Raw genomic sequence first — 22,593 nt, 5'->3', positions numbered from 1 at the left:
ACTGATATAATACTCTTGTATGTCCCTTAAGTTATTCTAGAAACATCAAACAACTATAGGGTTAACATTTAGCAATGCCAAACAGTGTAATTATGACAAAATCCCATCAAAATATGAGTTGAACTAAAAATGTGGTTCACTAATCACAAAAATTACAAAACTACAATCACCACATTCCATAAACTGTAAACATAGTGCAATAATAATTTGCACTGAAGTACAACAGATAAATTCAGAGAATTACACACACAAAAAACAGATCATAATATATGGATATTACAATCCCATAGCTATATATTCAAATAACTATTCAATAACATAATCCATTAATTGCCAGTTGTACATATATAAGTAGTTTCAAAGTGACAATAAACAATCTGTGTACTTTCCTGAGTCTGATAGAGTCTACAAGTAAAAAATCTATGATGGTAGCAAACTTAAATATGTGATTAGTCCTCACTCAAACATTCAAAAATGATGGTCAATATTCAAAGTGTCTGTATATATGGCTCAAATGACCACAATAAGAATAAATGTAATCCAATGACAAATTACAGCCCCAGATCATAAGGGTTAAACATTCATATACAAATAATATGTATAATGATAATATCAAATAGCCCTTATATGTTTAATAAACTATTATCAGGCATGAATGCAATAATAAGTTTTCTAATTGCCATATACATATGTTCCATAAACCCATATAAATCCGAGTTCACTAACCATTTCAATATAGAAAGAAATAAAGCCCCCTATACAAATATACATATATCCTGACCAAAAAGGGTATAACATGCTTATGAAGACATTACAATGTACTTGGTTGCCAACCCTGACCTCATTACATATAATCATAAATGCATGTTGAAAGAACATATCACATAAGCCCTAAATATCAGTCACAAAAAGGGACTTAATTGTTACCCAAAAAGGCTTAACATGTGACTATATTCCAACTCCTATAGCCAAGATATAATAGAGAATCAAAATATCTCAAAAATTGAAATGGTTATGAATAATAATCTGTTCTAATAACATGTCGTAATGTACGCTCTCATTAAAACATGGTTCCACATAAACATGACATCTTCACATAAAATTATAGTTCAAGTCAGATTAATGGCTGATATTCACCACCATTTGGCCAAGAAATATTGTCCCAATCCAAAAGAGAAGTCAAGAAGAAACCCGTTGAGCGATACACCCTCACAAACAAGGCGCCATTATTGCCAAGACATCAGCGTTTTCATGCTCTTTGGTAAACGCTAGTAGGCCCAGAGTAATTCGCTGAAGATGTTCCTACAAACAGTTCCTGAAGTAGATCCCAACACAAAAATTGTAGTATACACAGAATGGATAATGTGTACTTTAGATGTGAAATCGTTGTATACGAGTATCCCTCATTGGGCTGGCCTACAGGCGTTAGATTATTGGCTTCAAAGATCTGATCTCTATCCACCTGGATTTAACACCTTATTAGTATGTATGTCCGAGCATGTCCTCAATAAGAATGTTTTCTTCTTCCAGGGTGATTGCTATTGGCAACTAAGAGGTACAGCTATGGGGGCTTCTTTTGCCCCTATATATGCTGACCTCTTTATGGCATACCTGGAGGAATGTCTTATATATGATCCCTTGCATAATATTTATTTAGAGGAGATGGACATTTGGAGACGCTATCTTGATGATTGTTGGATGGTGTGGCGTGCGGATGCAGATTATTTGATGGAATTTGTGGAACATTTGAACAGCAATATTTGGGGTATTGAATTCTCAGTAACATATCATAAGTTTACTATTGACTTTTTGGATGTTACGGTATATCGTAATGAGGACAATACCCTAAATACAAAAATACATAGGAAATATCCACAGTTTAACACGTTACTTCATTCCTCAAGTATGCACCCACGTCACACCATCCGCAACATTCCAAAATCACAATATTTACGTATTAAGCGTATTAATTCATCTCCGCTAGATTATGAAGATGCTAAACAGGATTTAAATAGGAGATTTTTGGATAGAGGCTATCCATATAGGGACATTTCTAGAGCCAGAGTGTGGACAGATCAACAGCAGAGATCAGATCTTTTACAATATCAAAAGAAGGATGGTGTTAAGGGAGATACCATTAGATTCATCACTACTTTTGGGAAAAATCACCAACTTATTAGAAATGTGTTGAACAATAATTGGAACATACTTATGGCAAATGACCATCTTCGTCATATATTGACTGAACAATGTTCCATTTCCTACAGGAGGGGCAAAACTTTGGGTATGTTATTTTCCCACTATAAACATCGGGATAGTGGAGGTGCAACATATAGACAACTTACTATCACTGGGGATGAGCTTTTGGGGACCTTCCCTTGTGGCCATTGCACCTCCTGTGGAAGTATAAATAAAATTAAAGAATTCTCTAGTGCCAATACTAGCAAGATATTTGATACTTGTATATTTGCAAATTGTTCAACTAGTTGGGTGATTTACTTAGCCACATGTCATTGTCAGGCTTTTTATGTTGGCAAAACCTCACGGTCCCTTAGAATCCGAATAGGAGAACATCGTAGTGACATTCGTAATCACAAAATCAGTAATGCCCTGTATCAACATACTATTAAGCACTCATCTGCTAAATTTATATTCACTGTTATTGACAAAGTACAGGGAAATAGACAAAATCAGTTAGGTTGGCAGAGTATTCTTAGCAAGAAAGAAAAATATTGGATTATACACTTGGGAGCCCTTTTTCCACCTGGATTAAATGACCATTTATAAATTACTATATATATTTATAGGGTATCTAACACCATATCTTGGCTATATTATTATGTTGATTTAGTATTATTTATGCACAATTTGTGTATTTTTATTTACAACATATGTTTTTTGGAAGTGCATTTCCTTTAATGAATGTTCTGTATAATTTATGTTAGCAGTTTATTGCTAACCATTTGTTTATTGGCTAAGCAATTATATAAATATGGAGTCTGTTGAATGGAGTTATGATAGTTACTTTTCCTCACTGAAGAAGGTATTTTACCGAAACTAGTTTGAGGCATGTATTTTTCACATTCATGGTGATGAGAGTGTGATTTAGTGTCTTTGACACTACATTTACATCAATAAAGCCTTGGGGACCGTTTGCTGGCTTTTGTTTGTTCCCATTTTTATATATATGCCTTGAATGTGTTGTATTTGCACATGTATTTTGTGAGCGCATATTTTTATCTTTATACATTTTAAGTATAGCTTTACTTTATATGCATAGGATTTTCAGTAGCGTAATTGCTCTTTTTAATGGGTGTCAATTGATTGTGATGGTTTGGCGCCTTTTCTTTTATAAAATGTTTTATTGCACTATGAAGTTATATGGTCTGAGGAAGTCCTTTATGGGTGAAAGCGCTTTACCTATGTCTGATGTGGTGAATTAATTTTACTAAGAGCTGTTTGGATCATTTACTTGGTGGACATTTGTGGTCTTGAAGACTGTACCAACTTGATTGGTTTCAGCTTTGGTCGTTCCGACACCAGGATTTTATGTTTTAACATCTAATCCTAATTTTTATTCCTAAAGTGGTATCAGAGTTTACTTTAAGTCTCAAACTATCCATCTCCCTGTTTTCTTTCCTGAACCTAAAATAAAGGGGAAAGGATACTCCATCCATTGAATGTCCACAGACTACTCTAGTAGTATCTTGACAGAACTAAATCTTTCAGATCAGATTAATGGTTCATTTTTTGTGAAGGTAAGCAGGGACAACTAATGTCAAAACAGACTATTCCCAAATTGTTGTCTAAGGCTAATACCTTTTGTTATATTCACTGTGACATATCTGATGTTCATCGTGCTTCACTGTTGCAGTCATTACACTTGGGCTATCCTGCTGGCAGGCTACCCGCAGTCAGCCTGAATTCCAAAGTCCTGGTCCGGCGTCTGTTGCGGTCTCCTCTTCCCTGATGTCAGTGCGCCAGGGGTATACAAGATGCAGCCGACGCCATTTTCTTCAGTCTTTCTTGCCACGCGGTGCCCGAAGCAAAAGCAGTTCGCAAGTGCCGGTCAGCCGACTCCTGAGATTTTCGAAATTGAACTTCAGATCCGAAGTCTTCAATAAAGCCAAGTACCCCATTGGGGAAACTTTTTCTTGCTCCAGACAGATGTCAGAAAAAGTTAATTGTATTTCTTGTGGGAAGCAAATACCTCATAAGGACTTTCATTCTTACTGTATTCCTTGCCTAGGCCCTGACTACGACGTTGCTAGTTGTCGGTTTTGTGCTAGATTCAACCAAAGCACTATTAAGCGTCATTTCGATTTTGCTTTACATTACTTTGGCCGAAGGTTTAACTATATAATGCCGTCAAAACAGCCGATGACCGGAGTCCATAAAAAGCGCAAGGACAAAGAAAAAGACAGGCATCCGAGGTCCATAAACTGACGATGAAGCCTCTTCTAGGCCAGTCGCCCTTTTTCATTGAGGTGCTTTTGCAGCCCCCGACACCCGCTACCTCAGAGCCACAGGTCGCCTCCGACTCCCATGTGGAGACAGCTAGGCCTTTGGAAACTCAAGGTATTGGGCCAACGGAAACTATTCCCTCAGATGGGTCTGAAGCTGCTGAGCAGGCATCGGCTTCTGAGGGTGTTTTCAGACCTACACAGCTTACTATCAAGACCACTTCAGCAGCCAAGGCAAAGTCTAAAACACCTTTAAAGACAAAGAAACAAGTACAGCATTCTCCTGGACAGTCATACATGCCAAAGAAACAAGATGCTCAAAATGGCTGCGGACCTAATTACTTTGATCAGGGATTCCCATCCCCATCCTGATAAAACGCCTAGGCAAGACACTGACTATGATTCCTCTGACCAGGTTTCGATTTCTTCTGATTCCTCTCCAGAACAGGGATGTTCTCTTCCTCCCTATGAGGACTCTGATGCTAAAGAATCTATCCCTTCAGCCTCTCCTCCTGAGGACTACTCTTTTGGGGAAACCCTGCACACCATGAGGGAACATTTCCATTGGGAGAGCCAGGATTATTCAGAATCCAAGAAAAGGCTCAGAGACTTTCTTTTATTGCTTCAGCACAGGCCTTTTGCTATCCCCCCTGTACTAGATATTGTTGATGTATTTTCTGAATCCAGTTTGACTCCTGATTCTTTACCCCCTGCACCTGTTAAGCCAGATAGGTACTACAGGGTTCCAGATTCTCATAAATTTCTTTATAAAAACCCTGCTGCTGATCCAGAAACGGTTTCTCAGGGTCCCAAAGAGGTCAAGGCTTCCAATGCAAAAAACCCTGTTCCCTCTGATAGGGATTCTAGAGCCACTGGACAGATGGGGGAAAAAAGTTTACACCTCTGCTACTTTAGCTGTAAGGGCTTTAAACTGGCAGTTTCACATGCTTAAATATCAACAATACCCAATGTCTTTGCTAAAACAGAAAATGCTTACAAGCTCTGAATGTCCTGAAAACAAGGAAATGCAGGATTTATTGCATGCAGCTGAACAAATGGGAAAGCATACCTTGCAATGTGGTTTTGATTCATTAGAGGCATCTTGCAGAGCCACAGTTACAGGTTCTGTCATTCAAAGAAATGCTTGGTTAAAAGAACAGAGTTTACCTGATCATGTTAAAGCAAAATTATTGGATGCTCCATTACAGCATGATACTTTGTTTGGTGTTTAGGCAGAAGAAGTGTTAAAGAAAATGGAGGATAAAATAAAATCAATGCAGACAGTAAAGGATTTCTTACAGGTTCAGCCACGTAGATTTAGCAGGAACTGGCCTTCTAAAAATTGGTCCTTTCCAGTGTCAGACAGGCCACAAAGAGGCAGATACAGACGCCCAAGTGGCAGATCTCAGCTCCAAGGCTCATACAGACCTAAACAATGGGGTGCTTCAGTCCCCAAAGGCAGAGAAGACAGATCGCAACCTTATAGGAAACAGTCCCAATGACTTTCCTGTACAAATGCCAAGCACTTACCTTTTGGCAGCACCCTTAGGGGAAAACTAGCACTTTTCTCACAAAATTGGCACATGATCACACAGGACAAATGGGTACTGAATATTGTTTCTCAGGGTTACAGGTTCCACTATCACACCCTACCAAGGTCAAAAGGTATGCCAGACCTGCCACACAATCAATGGGCAGAGGCACAAAAACAAATTTCTGCTCTCATGGACATGAGGGCTATTCAAAAAGTACCGCAGCAAGAGCAGGGGCAAGGATTTTGCTCAAGACATTTCTTGGTACCCAGAAAGGACAAAGCCTGGAGACCAATACTGGACCTGTCTATTCTGAACACTTTCCTGGACGTTCCAAAATTCAAAGTGTTGACACTGCAGCAACTTCTACCCATGCTGGGCAAGAAGGCTTGGCTAGTTACTTTGGACCTCAGAGGCATACCTGCATATCCCAATCAGACCATCTTGCAGAAGATACCTCAGATTCATATCTGACTCAATGCATTACCAATTCTCTGCACTGTCCTTTGGCTTATCTATTGCACCCAGGGTCTTCACAAAATGCGTGGCACCAGTAATTGCATTTTGCAGACAAAAAGGAATTCAAATATATCCCTACTTGGACGACTGCCTTATTCAAGCAGAGAGCAAGGACATTCTACTGAAGCATCTGGCGTTCGTAAAAAGATTACTAATTTGCCTAGGGTACACAGTAAACGAAAAGAAATCAAAACTAGTGCCCTCTCAAGAGATAATAATCCTGGGTGCAAGCTTAAATACAACTGCCCAGATGGCTTATCTGACGCCAGACAAGCAAAGGCAACTGACTCATTACTTTCAAATGATGGCAACAAAGACCCAGCTACATGCAAGAAAAATTCTGCAGGCTTTGGGCTTCATGGCATCCTGCATCCTGCTAATTCCATATGCAAGACTGCATATGAGGAAGCTACAGTGGTATCTAAAAAGTGTTTGGACTCAACATTGCCACAGACTGGAAACAATAATAACTCTTATTCCCTGCCTGCAACAAGAGTTTCAGTGGTGGGCACCGGCCTGTCACCACAACAAGGGACAGCCTTTCACTTTACCCACAGCCAGGCAGACACTAACAAGAGATGCATCGGATTATGCCTGGGGGCACACATGGCAGGAAAATGTATTCAGGGCACGTGGCCCACAGACCAAATGCATCTTCATATCAATCAAAAAGAGATACTAGCTGTACAGAATGCCCTGACAGCCTTCAAGGATCTACTACATCCGGGACAACTATTGCTAAAGACGGACAATACTACAGTTATGTATTACATAAACAAGCAAGGGGGCACACATTCCTACCCCCTCTGCAGGCAAGCCATGACTTTGTGGAACACAGCACTGACCTATAAAGTACATCTGCAGGCTCAATTCCTGCCAGGAAAGAAAAATACTCTGGCAGACTAACTAAGCAGAAACCTCATGGACCCTCACGAGTGGAAACTAGATCCACAAGTCTTCAGCATGATAACAAGGAAATGATCTTTTTGCCTCCTCTCACAACTGCTAACTACAGAGATTCTGCACAAGGACTTATCACTCACAAGCATGGAAAGTGGATGCTTTATCATTCAGCTGGCAAACCCTAACAGTTTATGCCTTTCCACCACTGCCTCTCCTCCCCAAGGTACTCTTAAAAGTCAGACAAGAGAAACCAAAAATGATTCTGATTGCCCCAGACTGGCCATGCCAGCACTGGTACTCAATCCTAAAGAGCTTGTCTCAAGGCCCAGCCTGGACTTTACCTCAAATTCCTCATCTTCTGACTCAACAAAACAATCAGATCCTGCACAGCCAACTCAGAACCTTAAATCTGGCTGTATGGCAAATAATATAGCCACTCAGAACACACCTCTCTCTAAAGCTGTTATGGATGTCATTTTGGAAGTCAGGAGGCCCAGCACCAGGAAATCGTATGCAGAAAAATGGAAGAGATTCTGTGCTTGGAACCAGGCACAAGGACATGAACCTCTTGTTCCAAATATTCCTCAGATTTTACAATACCTAACTGAGATGCTGGACAAAGGCCTATCCTTCTCATCAATTAAGATCCATGCCTCTGCCATTTCAGCTCATTACAATACGGAACCTCCTATTTTCTCACTTCCACTGCTAAGACAGTACCTCAGAGGGGCAAAAAACATAAGACCCCCAAGGAGAGCACAGATTCCTACATGGGACCTCGGAAAAGCTCACACTGCCTCCTTTTGAGCCAGCCAATACAGCTGAGATAAAATTCTTATGGAAAACTGCTCTGCTCCTAGCAATAACTTCAGCAAGAAGTCTCTCAGAGTTACAGGCATTAATGGTAGTGGAACCTTTTATCATTTTTCATCCGGACAGGGTTTTTCTAAGGACAAAGCCAACATTTATGCCAAAGGTAGTACCCAGTGTGGCTCTTAACCAAACCATTCATTTGCCAACATTTTATCCAACTCCCCAGAATAAAGGGGAGAAACTTTTGCACTCTTTGGACATACACAGGCAGCTACGCTTCTACTTGGACAAAACAAAAGCTTTCAGAAAAACTGAGCAACTGTTAGTAGCATATGCTGCAGGATCACAAGGAAAGGCTATTTCAAAGCAGACTATTTCAAAATGGATAGGACACTGCATTTGTTTCTGCTATGCACAGCATGGCAAATCAGTGCCTAAGAATATTAGGCCACATTCTACCAGGGCAGCAGCCACTTCAGCAGCCTTTCTCAGAGGAGGACCAACCAAGGAAATTTTGGAGGCTGCAACTTGGAGTTCAGTGCACACTTTTACCAAGCATTATCACTTGCCTCTTTACTCTAAATCCAGAGCAGGCTTTGCCAGCGCAGTTCTGCAGGGCCTCATAGCAACTCCTAATCCTATTTAGACCCAGCCGCCTTACCTCAGCTTTGGGATTCAACCCAAGTGTAATGACTGCAACAGTGAAACACGAACATAGTACAGTTGTGTACCTACTATAAATGTAGATGTTTGAGTGTATTCACTGTTGCAGTCCAGGTTACCCACCCCCACCCCCTTTCTTTGCTGGGACTTATCTATGCTTCTCTGTCCTATACAACCTATGTGGTGTATTTGCTTGTAGATGAAGGTATTGTTTATTTTAGTGTATGGTTTTATAAGCAATATGTATTGCCTTCCTTCTTGAGGGCACCTGACATCTGGGGCATGAAAAACTGAAGAAAATGGCGTCGGCTGCATCTTATATACCCCTATATACCCTTATATACTGCCGGACCAGGACTTTGGAATTCAGACCGACTGCGGGTAGCCTGCCAGCAGGATAACCCAAGTGTAATGACTGCAACAGTGAATACACTCGAACATCTACATTTATGGTAGGTACACAGCTGTACTTTCCAGGCAGGGCAAAGTCCCACTCTACAAGGATGTTGGCTTATTCAGAAAGGGTTGGATACTAGACATATCCTAGAAGCTGCTACTTGAGGGTTAGGTACTAGACATATCCTAGAAGCTGCTACTTGATCCTGTCTGCATACTTTTACAAAACACTATAAGCTGGATTCCTTCTGTAGGTCTAGATCATGGTTTGCTAGAAGCAGTCTCTACGGGCTTCTGGACCATTCTCCTTCCACCTCCTAATTATAGTTAGCAGTGGTAATCTAGCCATATAACTAAGGCTACTGCAGTAGTAGTGATCAATATATTGAAGACAGTAAGATGGGTAAATTGAACTTAACCATAACAGTAGATGTTAGAATGATCACTGCTGCCCTCCTTGTATTTTTTTTTTTTTTTTTTTTAATTCCTGGGTGTGGAAATTTTTTTTTCTTATTCCTGGTCTTGTCAGGGCTCAACCTTCATCTTTCTGCTGACAGGAAAGCTCTGAAGGGCTTTTCGCTCAAACTTGTCTTTAGTCAACTTGGCTTAAGCTGCCTGTCATTCTGGGCTTTTGAATATGCCCTGAAGCTTTGGAAGCTGGCTGGCGCTTGTATCCTTGGCAGAATATAACCCATATAGCTAAGGCTACTACAGCAGTGATCATTCGAACATCTACTGTTACGATAAGTTAAACTTGCACAACTGTGCTTTTTCCTGATAATCCCTAAATGTAAAAGTCAAGTTTTGGGTAATTCTTTTCATTTTAGAACTACTTGACAGTGGAGTTGTCTGCCTATTAGAATTGGAAAAATTGATGCAATTTGTTTATTTAAAAGGCATTAGATGAGCGGGTGATAGAGCTTGATACTGTACAGCTAGGAGACTTTAGGGTCTATTGTTTGCTTCTTTTATCTTGGCAGAGAATGTTCTGTAATAAAGTAAACATTAACCTCGACAGATTTCCAGCTATATAACATTTTGTTACCAGAAAGTGGACTGATTATTAGTCAGTGATGTGACATTCCACCATTGTGGTGGCTGTATGTACTGCTTGATTCAAGAGTGGGTAATACAGCACTCATGTGACACCGCATCTTGGTCTTCAGTGCATGTTTTTACTAAGCATTATATTGCCTTTACTTCAGTTCTAAGAGCACGTTCTACCCTGAAACTCCTTCAAATATTCAGGTATTTTCCTCCAATTGGAGTATATGAGAGACTACCTGGAATTTTATCAGGGTGTTGTATGCATTGCAGACAAGCCTATACAAGTAGGGTAAAACAGTTGTTAGTAATTACTGTGCTGCTTCAAGGTGCAGCACCGAGACAGTAGAGCATGCTGTTGGAAAAAACTTTCATGCTTGTAGTTGTGTGATATTGTCAGTTAACTGTATTTTTGCAGGTTTGATTCCATTTTTAACTGGAGAAAGCAAGAAATTGGGATCCTAGAAGGGTATGTAGAATATGTTTTGAAAAATATGCAAGACAGATCACGTGAAGTTTGTAACCAAGTGTTCATCTACTACTAAAATGTTTTTAGATCTGAAAGCAGTTCTGTATTGGTTATTTTGCAGTATGACACAACAGACCCATGCTTGAGCCCCCATGAATGCAACCAGAGAATGCCAAATCACTGAGAGTCCAACAGTTGAATGTAGCTTTTTTCCAGATAATGTGCTATACTTTATTTTAATGATTTCCAGTACAGGTATTTCTGAGACATTGTATAGAACATTCTTCTTCACTTAACTGCCTTTATTTATGACTTTATGCTTTTAAATTATCATTTGCATACTGCATTTTTTCATAACTTTATCCTTCATGTAGAGCCTAGTCAGTGTTGGATGCCGTATTGCTGAAGCACTGTGATAGTGCTTGTAAAGTACAGAAAATGTTACTTTATGTATTTATTCATATTCACTTTTGTCTTTTTATTTTTAGGTGCTCCGCTCTTATTTGTCTACATCACCTTACCAGAACTTGCTTCCACTTATTAGCGGTCATAATCTTTTAGTTGTGAGTAAGGAAGCAAAGGTAAAGGAGTTACTGCAAGCTATGAGAAGCGCCCCACAAATTAATTTACTTGGTAAGAGTTTGTTCAGCATTATTTGTTGTCTGGGAAGCGGTTCTGATAAAATATTTTTTAACTAACATTTCTTAAATTAGTTAAGAGAGTGTGGCGACTTTATTGGCCATTCATAATAGTACCTCATATGCAAAGTCTTTAGGTAATGTAAGTTCTATAGTCCTATAAAAACTTGTCAGCCCTAGTCTGTTTTTATTGTTTTTGTTATTATTATTAATAATAATAATTATTATTATTAATTCTGTCATTAAGCCCATCAGGTAGAGGTATCTTTTTTCCCGGATGACTTGGGACCAGCATCTGTTTAAGTGCTTTGCTGTTGAGTCACATAGCATACAAGGGACGATTGTAGAAATGAAATCCAGGACTGTAGAGTGAAGCTTATGAACAACCCATGGACTTTACCCCTTTGTTTTACATTGCGTAAAAATGTTGCCTCAAAATAATTTGGAGCAGTGATGAAAGAACCAGATCTGAATTCAAAGAATGAAGTTTGTTGACACTTGCTCTTGTATTTAAATGTCACATCTGTTCTTGTAATATAGAAAGGCAGGTGTTTTCAGCAAAAAAAAAAAAAAAAGCATGACTTGGCCCGCCCATTTTGTTTGGATGATTCCTGATTGTTCTGGTTGCCAGTATTGCATTGCATTACATTTATATGATGGCACATGGAGAAAATTTTATTTCAGCATTCTTCCTCCCCTTCATTTGTTTACCTGTACCATGCCCAGTGTTATGCTTTATTGGGCTCAGAGATGCATTTAGTCCTATGAAGATTTCCTAAAGTGTTAATTTCTCTTTCAGTAATATAGCATGTATTCAGAGTGCTCCCATTTTCCTTTCCCGTCTTGCCTAAGCAAAGGGTAAGATGGGTGGAAGAGTCCAAGACGGGGGATATCATTCGTCTTGTCTTGATATAATAGATGAGTCTTCCTGGGTTCTGTTCAAGCAGCTTTATTGTGTACAAACGCATTGTGGTTATAGTTATTGACTTTAAGGTAACTTACATACAAACTAACTACATTCATTCTGACATGCCTACTGTCTGGCTGCACTTTCAAAATGGCACTAGGTACAACACATAACCATTATTTATATGTACACGTTCATCACTTGTTATGCTTCTTAAAGACGCACAACACGCTGTGCTCTAAAGCCTCACTGTTTTTGGAAAACATGATACAGAGGATATCCGTTAACATGCAAGTGGTACATAGCTTTTATCATGCATTATACAAAACTATGTATGTATATACAATTATGTCCAAGTCGCCATGTATATCACACCTGGTCTGGGTAAGCGACCAAATTATGTGATGTAAAACTGGGATTCAGGCTTAGCAACTGGACTCATTTCTTTAGAGTGTTCAACCTTTGGAGTGTCGAGAACATTCTTAGGACTGGAATCAGATGGTACGACATGTTCTGGAACAGGAACAATGTCTGAGCCTGTACGCTGCAGTAACAATTCTGGTACAGGAAGGAGGTGCCTGCGATTCCTCCTCAGTCACCAGATCTCCCTCAGACTCCTCCTGCAATCCACTGCAAATACTCAGCACAAAGGCCTCCCTATCATGGTAAGATTTCATCATGTTAACATGGTACAATTTGTGCCCCTGCCTTCCTGCCTAGCAGTTCTACCATTAACATCACTGACCTTCCTTACCACTTTGTAGGGTCCCTCCCAAGCTGCTTGCAGCTTGTTGTGTTTGACAGGAATGAGAACCATTACCTGCTACCCTACTGCATACGCTCGAGCATTCCTGTCATACCATACCTTTTTCTACTGTTGGGCTTCTGCCAGGTTCTCCTGGGCCTAGCCCATGAGTTCCCTGAGCCTTGTCCTGAGGTTTAGGACATATGCCACAACAGACTCCTTGTGATATTCACACTCACCCTCCCACTCATCACGAATCAAGTCTAGAGGAGGGGGTCACCCTATGTCCATACAACAACTCAAAGGGTGAAAAACCTGCGGATTCCTGGGGAACCTCTCTCTAAGCAAACAGATGGGGCAAATATTTGTCCCATTCCTCTTAAACTGGTCTGCAAATGCCCATAGCATAAACTTGAGTGTAGAGTTTAACCTCTCAACAAGGCCATTTGTCTGGGGATGGTAGGGGGTGGTCTTTAGGTGCTTCACCCCACAGTACTTCCACAGACAAACCAGCAGGTCTGACATGAAATTGGGACCTCTGTCAGTCAGTATTTCTTTTGGGAAACCTACCCTACTGAAAATCTCTAACCAAGCATTTGCCACCTTTTCTGCCTCAGTAGAGGACAAAGCCACTGCCTCAGGGTATCTTGAAGCATAATCTCCTACCACTAGGATATACTTTTTTCCTGTGGAACTTGGGATATGCAGAGGCTCTACAATATCCATAGCTACCCTCTGGAATGGCTCCTCAGTCACAGGCAAAGCCATCAAAGGAGCTTTCACCTCATCTCCTGCCTTGCCTACCTTTTGGCACTGCTCACAGGTTCTGCAGTACCCTGTTACATCTCTGGAAATTCCAGGCTAATAGAAGTGCTGCATAATACGTCTCTTTGTACGTTTTATGCATATATGACCTGCAAAGGGAATATCATGGGCTATGGCTAGAATCGCCAGAAGGGTAGGCTCTAGGCACTACCAGCTACTGTATTCTCTCACCCTCTAGCCCTCCCTCAGGGGTCCACTCTCTGTACAGTAACCATTTGTCCCAGTATACATAATCCAGCTTCCCCTGAGAATCAGGTGTCTCCCTAGCTACCTGTCTCAGGCCTTATAATGTAGGGTCTGAGAGCTGAGCCCGTCTCAACTCTCTTTGTAACCCTTCCCAGCTCCCCTTCCACAGGAAGTCTGGCATCCTCTGACAGTGGTGCCTCACTGTCAGCCTTAGTACTACTACTCACCTCTACCTTTGCAGTCAGTCTGTCCAAGGGAACATCAGTATCCACATGCAGTTGTGGCTGACCTTCAGTCTCACTGCTACTGCGTAGCTCCCTCCCTGAGGTATCCACCTCATCAGTCCTGGCTGCAAGTGTGCAGTCTGTCTGGGTCTCCCCTAGGCTACCAGACCCACATGCTCATCTCCATGCCAAATTGAGTGTAACTGCATGAACACATGGTACTGCCTCATCAAAATCCTTCCTATCAGGACATCTGCAGGATGGTAGTTTGGTATCCCTGTTGTCTCAAGACAACCTACTATTGGCATTTTGTCCTTCCCACTTACTGGCTCTCACCTTTTGTTCCCCACCTTGCCTCCGTGGACATCGTTATACCACATGGCCCCACTGGTTGCATTCAAAACATTTAACCCTAGGTCCTGGAAGTGTACCAGGACTAGTGGCTTCCCCTGCTACTGGCAGATTCTGTTGGTGCAGTCTGGGCTGCCCATCATGGGTTCCCTTTGACCCATGAGTAGCACTGGATGTCCCTTTCTTGTGCAGGGATGCCCTGCTTGCTAGGTATAGGTCGCCCTTCTTCTCCAACTCATCTATAGTAGAACATTGTCTATCAGCTAACCAGATCCTCATATCCTCAGGCAAAGTGCTAAGGGCTTGTTCCCTCACCAAAATGTCTGCCAGCCCTTCAAAAGTAGTGACCTGACAGTCACTCACCCAATTATGAAAATAAGTGCTTAGTTCAGCAACATATTCACACACACTTTCATCTGCCTTGCGTCTGTGCTCCCGGAACTTTTTTCTTCAAGTTTCAGGTGTTAGCTTAAAAAATTCTAACAGCCAATTCTTTACAACATTATAATTTAAAAAGTCATGATCAGACAGTTTGGAAAGTACATTTACGACTTTGCCATGGAGCGAGGGGGTCAGGAACCATACCCAGAGTCTTTGGTCAACATCATACTGTTTACATACCCTTTCAAACATATGATGAAATTATCAAAATTATCCCCCTCTGTAAACTGTGGAAGAAATTTACTGACCTTATGTGCTTCTGGGGTCCAGCTACTCCCTTCCCCATTACCTCCATGACTCTGGCGAAGAGTCAGCATCTCATTTTCATGTTGGCTCTGCCTGTCCTTCAACTCAGCTTCCATTTCCAAATGCCTGGCCTCCAGCTCAAGTCTCTTTAGCTCCAGACGGATTTTTAAGTCCTCTGTAGAAAGGTTGAGCTGTCCATTCTGAGTGTTGTACATCTCCACGGCCAGTCTGATCGTTCTCCTGGTTGCTATTTTCTGCTGCAGCTGTGCCCAGAGCTGCAGTCATGTCTGCTTTAGTCAGATTTCCATGCACCAGTCCTTTAGCCTGGCACATCTCAGTCAAGTGGCTCCTTGTCAGCTTGCCATATTCCTCTGCAGACATGCTTGCCTGCTCTCCCTGACTAACTAAAGAAATTGTGATCTGAACTCTGAATGTTCACTGCGTGGCTGATTTAGACTACAAAAACACTTTCAGTGATCACTGTACACAAGCTCCAGGAATTCACTATCCACACCACTACAAGCCAGTTAATATGTGATGTGGCTAACTCACCACTATCAACCAATTAATACTTAATGTGGATATCCCACCACTGCCAAACTGTTAATATGTGATGCCCGCATACTGACCCAGTAATCAAGGAGCCTCAATCCGCACCACTAACATCAGTGAGGGGTGCGCACATTGGGGGGTTAACAAGTACACACATGGGTAAAGTATAATTTCCCTTAAGAGCACACAGAGATCACAGTCAGTCTGGGGCTGGTTTCTCCCTTTCTCTCCAGGTCCCCAATAAGACTCCCCACTGGCACAGCTATAGGGTTCAGATCTCAGTGGAGTAGTCAAGCCAAAGCCTCCCGTACCCTCACTGTCCAACCAGTCCTTCGTGTCCCTGCCCAAGTAGCTGACACACATACACTTTGAGATTTGGTTTATATACAGACACACAGACGCTCCTTGGGTAGGCTGGCACAGGTTCTCCAGCTATGCCCCCTTCCACCCAGGCTATAAGGTAGTAATCCACTGCCACCAACTACCCTTATCAGCTACTATAAGGGCCCTTACCAAAGGGTGTCCAATTTTACTGTGCAATATTATTATTATCCAATTAGTAAGTGTGACAAACAGCAAGTCTATTGGAGTGGCTTTGTACAGTATCACCAAATACATGCAAGTACTCTAGAGCTTAAATTATCTCAACACAAAACAGCCACAGTTGAAACATTGAAAAATATTTAATAATAAATAATAAAAACACCAGACAATACTTATTACTTCAACATGATGACATTACAGAGTTCAGAAAATACTTTAAAACAACAGTGTAGGATAGTCTCACATAAATATAGAAAACAGCTAGACTAATGTAGCTATTTTTCTATCTCTAACAGAAATTACTGTTCTAGATATTACTTACATACAGAGCAAGCAAGTGCTGGTGAGTGGATGTTCTTACTATATCCAAGACGAGATACAAAATGCTCAGTCTTTCTGTCTGGGAAAGTCGTAAATTGATAATACACAGTACTGCTGAGTCATTTCACATTACATAATTTTTATCACTTCTCCTTTAGTTCCCAGGCTAACAAACTCAAAATTTACATTTCTTTGTAAGCTACACATGGCCAGTAAGCCACAGCAATAAAATACACTTTTACATGTAAAATCTAGTAATTATCTCTGTCTTAAACAATAGAAAGAATTTGCTAGCCCAGGCATCCTGTCTCCGAGCTTGAGATCAAGCACAGTGGTAATTCTTTACTCAACAGCTTTCTTCCAGCAGGGTACACTGTGGTTACATTTTTGAAGTTCAACATATAACACAGTTTTCTTACATTTGTAAAAACAAGCCTGTGGATTATATTAATATTTACAATGACATAGAATTATCTAGAAAATTCTATCTAGCTAGGTTGGCATCCTTCACAGAGGATATGAGGAGTAAGTGAACTCATTGAACAGATGAACGTGTGGAAAATGTTTGAATTTAGAATGTGACAGTCATGAGTTAAGGTGAAGACTGAGATAAGTAAGTAATAAGATTTTGTTGGAATGGAGATGATGAAGCAGGGTAAGTTGGGTGAGCTGTGTAATTTAGCAAAATGATTCACAGCCAAGGTACTGAAGGACAAAACAAAGTTCTAAGAACCAAAGGAACTCCTCCACTTGCCTTCACAAGGAAATGTGTTTTATTCCAAAAACAGTGTTTGTTTTTTAAATCTCATTTTCTTGTTACGACAAATGGAGTAGTACCTTTGGTTCTCAGAGGTGCATAATTTGATTCAGAGGAGCTTTTACAATTACAGATGGGCAATCCATTGATTAGAAAACAACACTGGAGGTAGTAAGAAGGAAGTAGAGACGTTTGGCTGTTTTTTTTTATACCTCATAACACAAATAGTAATTCATTGCATACTTAGTAGATTTGGCATCTTGTAAAATGCCACTGGTATTTTGATATCCAGAAGTGGTTTGTATGTGATGTAGATAAGGTTCAAATATGAGGCACTTGCAAATTTTTGTTTCACATTCATAACCAGTGCTCAGTTGAGAAAGGGAGAATAGCAGTAAAAGTAAGTTGGCGAACAGCTGTTAAGAAGTGAGGTAAGTAGTCAGATAATATTTTCAGAAGATAAAGGATTCTTCAGCAAGGGCAAATTGCAGATCTCATGAAAAAAGAAGGGAATTTTAAAATAAGGTTTTACTAGATTGGTTAATTGCAGACTGGGTAGGAAGTATATGGAATATGCCAAACATGTCCAAGTTTGGCTTCAAGTAAAGGATGATAAGAATTGTGTAAGAAATTGCAAAAGAGTGATACATTGAATAACAGGAATACGTGAGAGTCATAAAGTACTTGCACTTTGTGCGAGCTAGCTAGCTTAAGAACCTTAGCTAAATCATCTGGTGCCCTAGGCAGTTCACCAGACTGCAGCCTCACCTTAACTGTGACTTGATGACCCAAAAAAAGGTTCTGTAGCTGTAGCCGGTTGCTCGTTACAGTTACTACTACACTGAGCTTCTAACTGCAACCACAAAAACAGCATCCTCATTCTTTTATGAAGCAGTGATTTAACGGCCTGATATCTGAATACAGTTTTTGGAATCGCACCCCATTGCCAGCTGTTGACCATGCACAATACCAGATTGTATCATTCACACTGCCCTAGTTATGGCTTAGATTAGTTGAGTATTGCCCATTTACAATGTAGTGGTCAACCTGGATTAATAAGTGTATGGTTACAGCAGGTTTCCAAATCCCAGTTAATAAGAGGATACAAGTATGGCAATAGGTTAGTGTGTATTAAAATGAGTAAGGTGCAGGGAGGAATGAACGTTTTGTGTGTTTGGATGGGTGGTAGTAATGAACTAGTTTGATTAAGAGCACAGGAAGACATAAAGGCATAGAGGATGCAGCATTGAGAGGAGTATTTTTCACCAAGAAAGTTGTAGGTACACAGTAATCCATGTGAGGAAGTAGTAGAAGTCAAATTGAGAAAAATCTCAATTTTTGATGGGACACTGTAGGTTATTAGAAAAGTGGGCTGTTGACAGCATGCAGAACCTAGTTAACCCATTAAATAAGTGGTCTGGTTGTAAGCAACTCTTGTATACAGTCATTCAAATTACAGATAAAAGGCTTGAACTTGACCCATTCTAGCCAAGTGCAGTAGGTAAACTCTCAGCTCCTGATCCCCCTTCAGGCTTCCTCTCTTGGATCTCCTGTGTAGGCAGAAAACAGTCATACTTACCTGCATAGCACTAAAGTAGAAGCCTAGAGGGCTTCATTATCTTTTGACTTTTGTCTTCTCCCAGGTGGTGGCTAATATTCAGATCCAAATCTTTCCAAAAACTAGCTTTAGTCAAATGATGTTTTGTTGTCCTATCTCACCTTCATTCTTATTTGGATGGGTTCGGAGCCAATCCTCTGCACCAACTCGGCCGAATACACAGTTGGAAGTCTCAAACCTGGCTCGTGGCAGGTAGATATCCCATGATGCAGTGGTGCAACTCCCCAGATCTCGTTTGCCACTTTACGAGGTTGGATGTGCTCTTCTTGGCTGTGACTAAGTTTTTGTCTTTTTTTCACTTGGCTTCAAATTTTAGGATTCTTACATTTATAGTGTTTTTGTAGCATTAGACAGATTTAGTGTGTAGCTTACTTTATCTCTCTCTACTGTTGGTTGCTGTTGTTGGGCCGTCATTTATTTCACAGGCCTTATTGTATCCCATAGCTTATTGTAGTGGTGTGCTGTTTAGTATACTCTTGCAGTTAGTTAGTTGGTCATTTAGCTCATTTAAATTGGAGAGCTAATCACCCATTTTAGTTAGAGAGCTGGTAGTATTAGTGTCTGCATGTGTGCATTATTCCTTGGTATCTAGGTCCATTTATGTTAGAGGTCCTAGTGCTCTCCCTTTTGTCAGAGTTAGTTTTCTAATTTATCTTACACTTAGATGCGTAGTGTTTATTAGATTAGTGTGTGTTATATATCAATGTTCTGAGTTAGTTGCCTTTGTAATCCCTTTTGGGAACTTTCTCTATCACGTCTAAAGACTCTAAAAAGCATAAGCCTTCAAGCTTTAAGAAATATCAGAAATGTACACAGAAAATGTCAATCACAGACGGACATGTCATTTGCATATACTACCTAAGGGCTATTCATTTACAGGAGGATTGTACTTTCTGCCACTCCTTTAGTGTACGCTTGTTACAGGAGAGGAGAAACAAATTGATTCTCAAGGGTCTCTTAAAGCCAACCTTTGAGGAAGCTGTGCAGAGTACTTCTTCTTCAAAGAAGGACAAACCATCCAAAAGGCCATCACCTGTCTCTTTGGCTCAGTCAGAGCCTGCAGAAAAATTGTCAAAACTTTCTAAGCCATCTGCCTCCTTGACTCCACAGCCCTTGGAACTGATGGAGGTCATCATTATTGACAAGCCTGGTCCTTCAGCCCCTGTGTCTCAGAGCCGGTCCACTGACATTCCACCGGTCTCCCCTACTTTGAGATCTCCCATTTTGAAGAGATCTCGTTCTCCTTCTCTATCCTCCAGGTCCACTAGGAACCTATATGATGGTGACATGAAGCGGGTTGTGCACAGACTCCTGAAGTCGCCAGTGCTGGCCAAATTGATGTTCTTCATATTTCACTGTTGCAGTCATCACATTTGGGTTAGTCTTGGGTCCTGCATAAGTTGCTCTCTCATCTTCCATGACGTCAGGTAGTCAGGGGTATAAAGCATGCAGCCGACACCATTACGTCAGTCATTCTTGCCGTGTGGTGCCAGAAGCAGTCCGCAAGTGCCGGTCAGCCGACTCCTGAAATTTTCATTTTCGAGTTTCAGAACGGAAGTCTTCATCTAAAGCTAAGTACCCCATTGGGGAAACTTTTTCTTGATCTAAACCGATGTCATTAAAAGTCAATAATTGCTTTTCTTGTGGAAAGCAAATACCTCATAAAGATTTTCATTCGTACTGTATTCCTTGCCTAGGCCCTGACCACGACATACCTCACTGTCGGTTTTGTGCCTTATTTAAACAGCGAACTATTCGGAGTCTGTATATTTACGCCTCTAAATATTTTGGTACTCGGTTCAATTATCCAGATATGTCTTCGGTAAGCAATCCGATTACCGACCCGAAAAAACGCAAAGATAAAGGCAAGAGACAGGCTGCCTAGGTCCAAAGCTGCCGACAGCACTTCTCCTAAGCTAGTTGCCAGTTCGCCAGTACTCAGTGAGGCGATTTTGCAGCCCCTAATAATCGTTACTTCAGATTCGCAGGCCTCTACTGAGACCCATTCGGAGTCTGGTATGCCACGAGATACTTCAAATGTGGAACCTGCGGATGTCTCTACCTTGGATTGGTCTGGAGCCACTGTGCAGGCACTGGCTTCTGAGGGTGTATTCAGGCCTACTGACTTGCATATTAAACCGACGCCATCTCCTTCTTCAAGGCCTAAAACCCGAACCATGCCTAAAAAAACGACGCCTCATGGTCAGGTCTCTATGCCTGAAAAACAAATAAGAATGGCTGAAGACCTTATGACTTTAATCAGGGGAAGCCATCCTTCCCCCTTAAGAGACCTAGGACTGCATTTGCCTATGATACTTCTGATCAGGATTAATTTCTGTCTGATGACCAGGATTTACCCTTATCTACCTATGAGGATTGTGATGCAGAGGACTCTGTTCCCTCTGCTTTCCCTCCAGAGGATTTCTCTTTTGGTGAAACTTTACATGCTCTTAGGGAGCATTTCCGCTGGGAAAGCCAGGATTACTCTGATTTTAAAAAGAGGCTTAGGGATTTCTTACTTCTGCCCCAACACAGGCCTTTAGCTGTTCCCCCTGTACTGGACATTGTGGATGATGCCTTTTCGGAATCTAGCTTGACCCCCGATTCTTTACCTCCTGCTCCCAGAAAACATGATAGATATTACAGAGTTCCTGACTCTCACAAGTTCCTTTTTAAAAATCCTATGCGGATCCTGAGACCATTTCACAGGGACCCAAGGGCATTAAGGCTACTACTGCCAAAAATCCTACCCCCTCTGATAGAGATTCCAGGGTGCTGGATAGATGGGGTAAGAAGGTTTACACTTCTGCAACCTTGGCCATTATGGCCTTAAACTGCCCGTTTCATATGTTAAAGTATCAGCAGCATATCATTGGATTACTTAAACAGAAAATTATGTTGAGTCCTGACTGTGCTGAAAATAAGGATTTACAGGATTTAATGCATTCTGCTGAACAAGTTGGAAAACATACTTTGCTATGTGGTTTTGATTCGCTAGAGGCATCTTGCAGTGCTTCTGTCACTGGGTCTGTACTTAGAAGGCATGCTTGGCTTAAGGAGCAATCTTTGCCAGATCATGTTAAAGCTAAATTGCTGGATGCTCTTTTAAATCAGGACCGCCTCTTTGGCAACAAAGCAGAAGTACTGACAAAGATGGAAGAAAAAGCTAAATCTATGCAAACTATTAAAGATTTCCTATAGGTACAACCTCCAAGATTTAGTAGGCATTGGCCCTCTAAGAATTGGTACTTTCCTGCCTTTTCCAGGCCTTCTCTGTCCAAACCTAGAACCAGCAGGCTTCAGTCCCAAGATACGCACAGGACTAAGCAGTGGGAGGCTCCCACTTCCAAATCCGGGAGTAGTAAGACTCCCCCTATGGTAAACTGTCTCAATGACTTAACTTTAAAACTTCCAAGCCCTTCTCAACTGACTGCTCC

General features: G+C 41.1%; 1 protein-coding gene across 2 annotated transcripts in view; it reads left to right on the top strand.

The window, feature by feature from the left end:
- Window positions 1-22,593, top strand: part of MRPL10 (mitochondrial ribosomal protein L10) — a 348,343-nt gene that overhangs the window by 294,251 nt on the left and 31,499 nt on the right. For both annotated transcript variants that reach the window (XM_044062287.1, XM_044062286.1), the window contains one exon: window positions 11,291-11,435. In XM_044062287.1, coding sequence (XP_043918222.1) covers window positions 11,291-11,435 — 145 coding nt within the window. The remainder of the gene's footprint in view (window positions 1-11,290; window positions 11,436-22,593) is intronic.

The sequence above is a fragment of the Protopterus annectens genome, chromosome 2.part1 (assembly GCF_019279795.1).
Source record: "Protopterus annectens isolate FY-2018-M chromosome 2.part1, PAN1.0, whole genome shotgun sequence".
In the NCBI taxonomy this organism is placed as follows: Eukaryota; Metazoa; Chordata; order Ceratodontiformes; family Protopteridae; genus Protopterus; species Protopterus annectens.
Note: the sequence above shows the minus strand (reverse complement) of the source record. Positions and strands in the feature narration are given on the sequence as shown.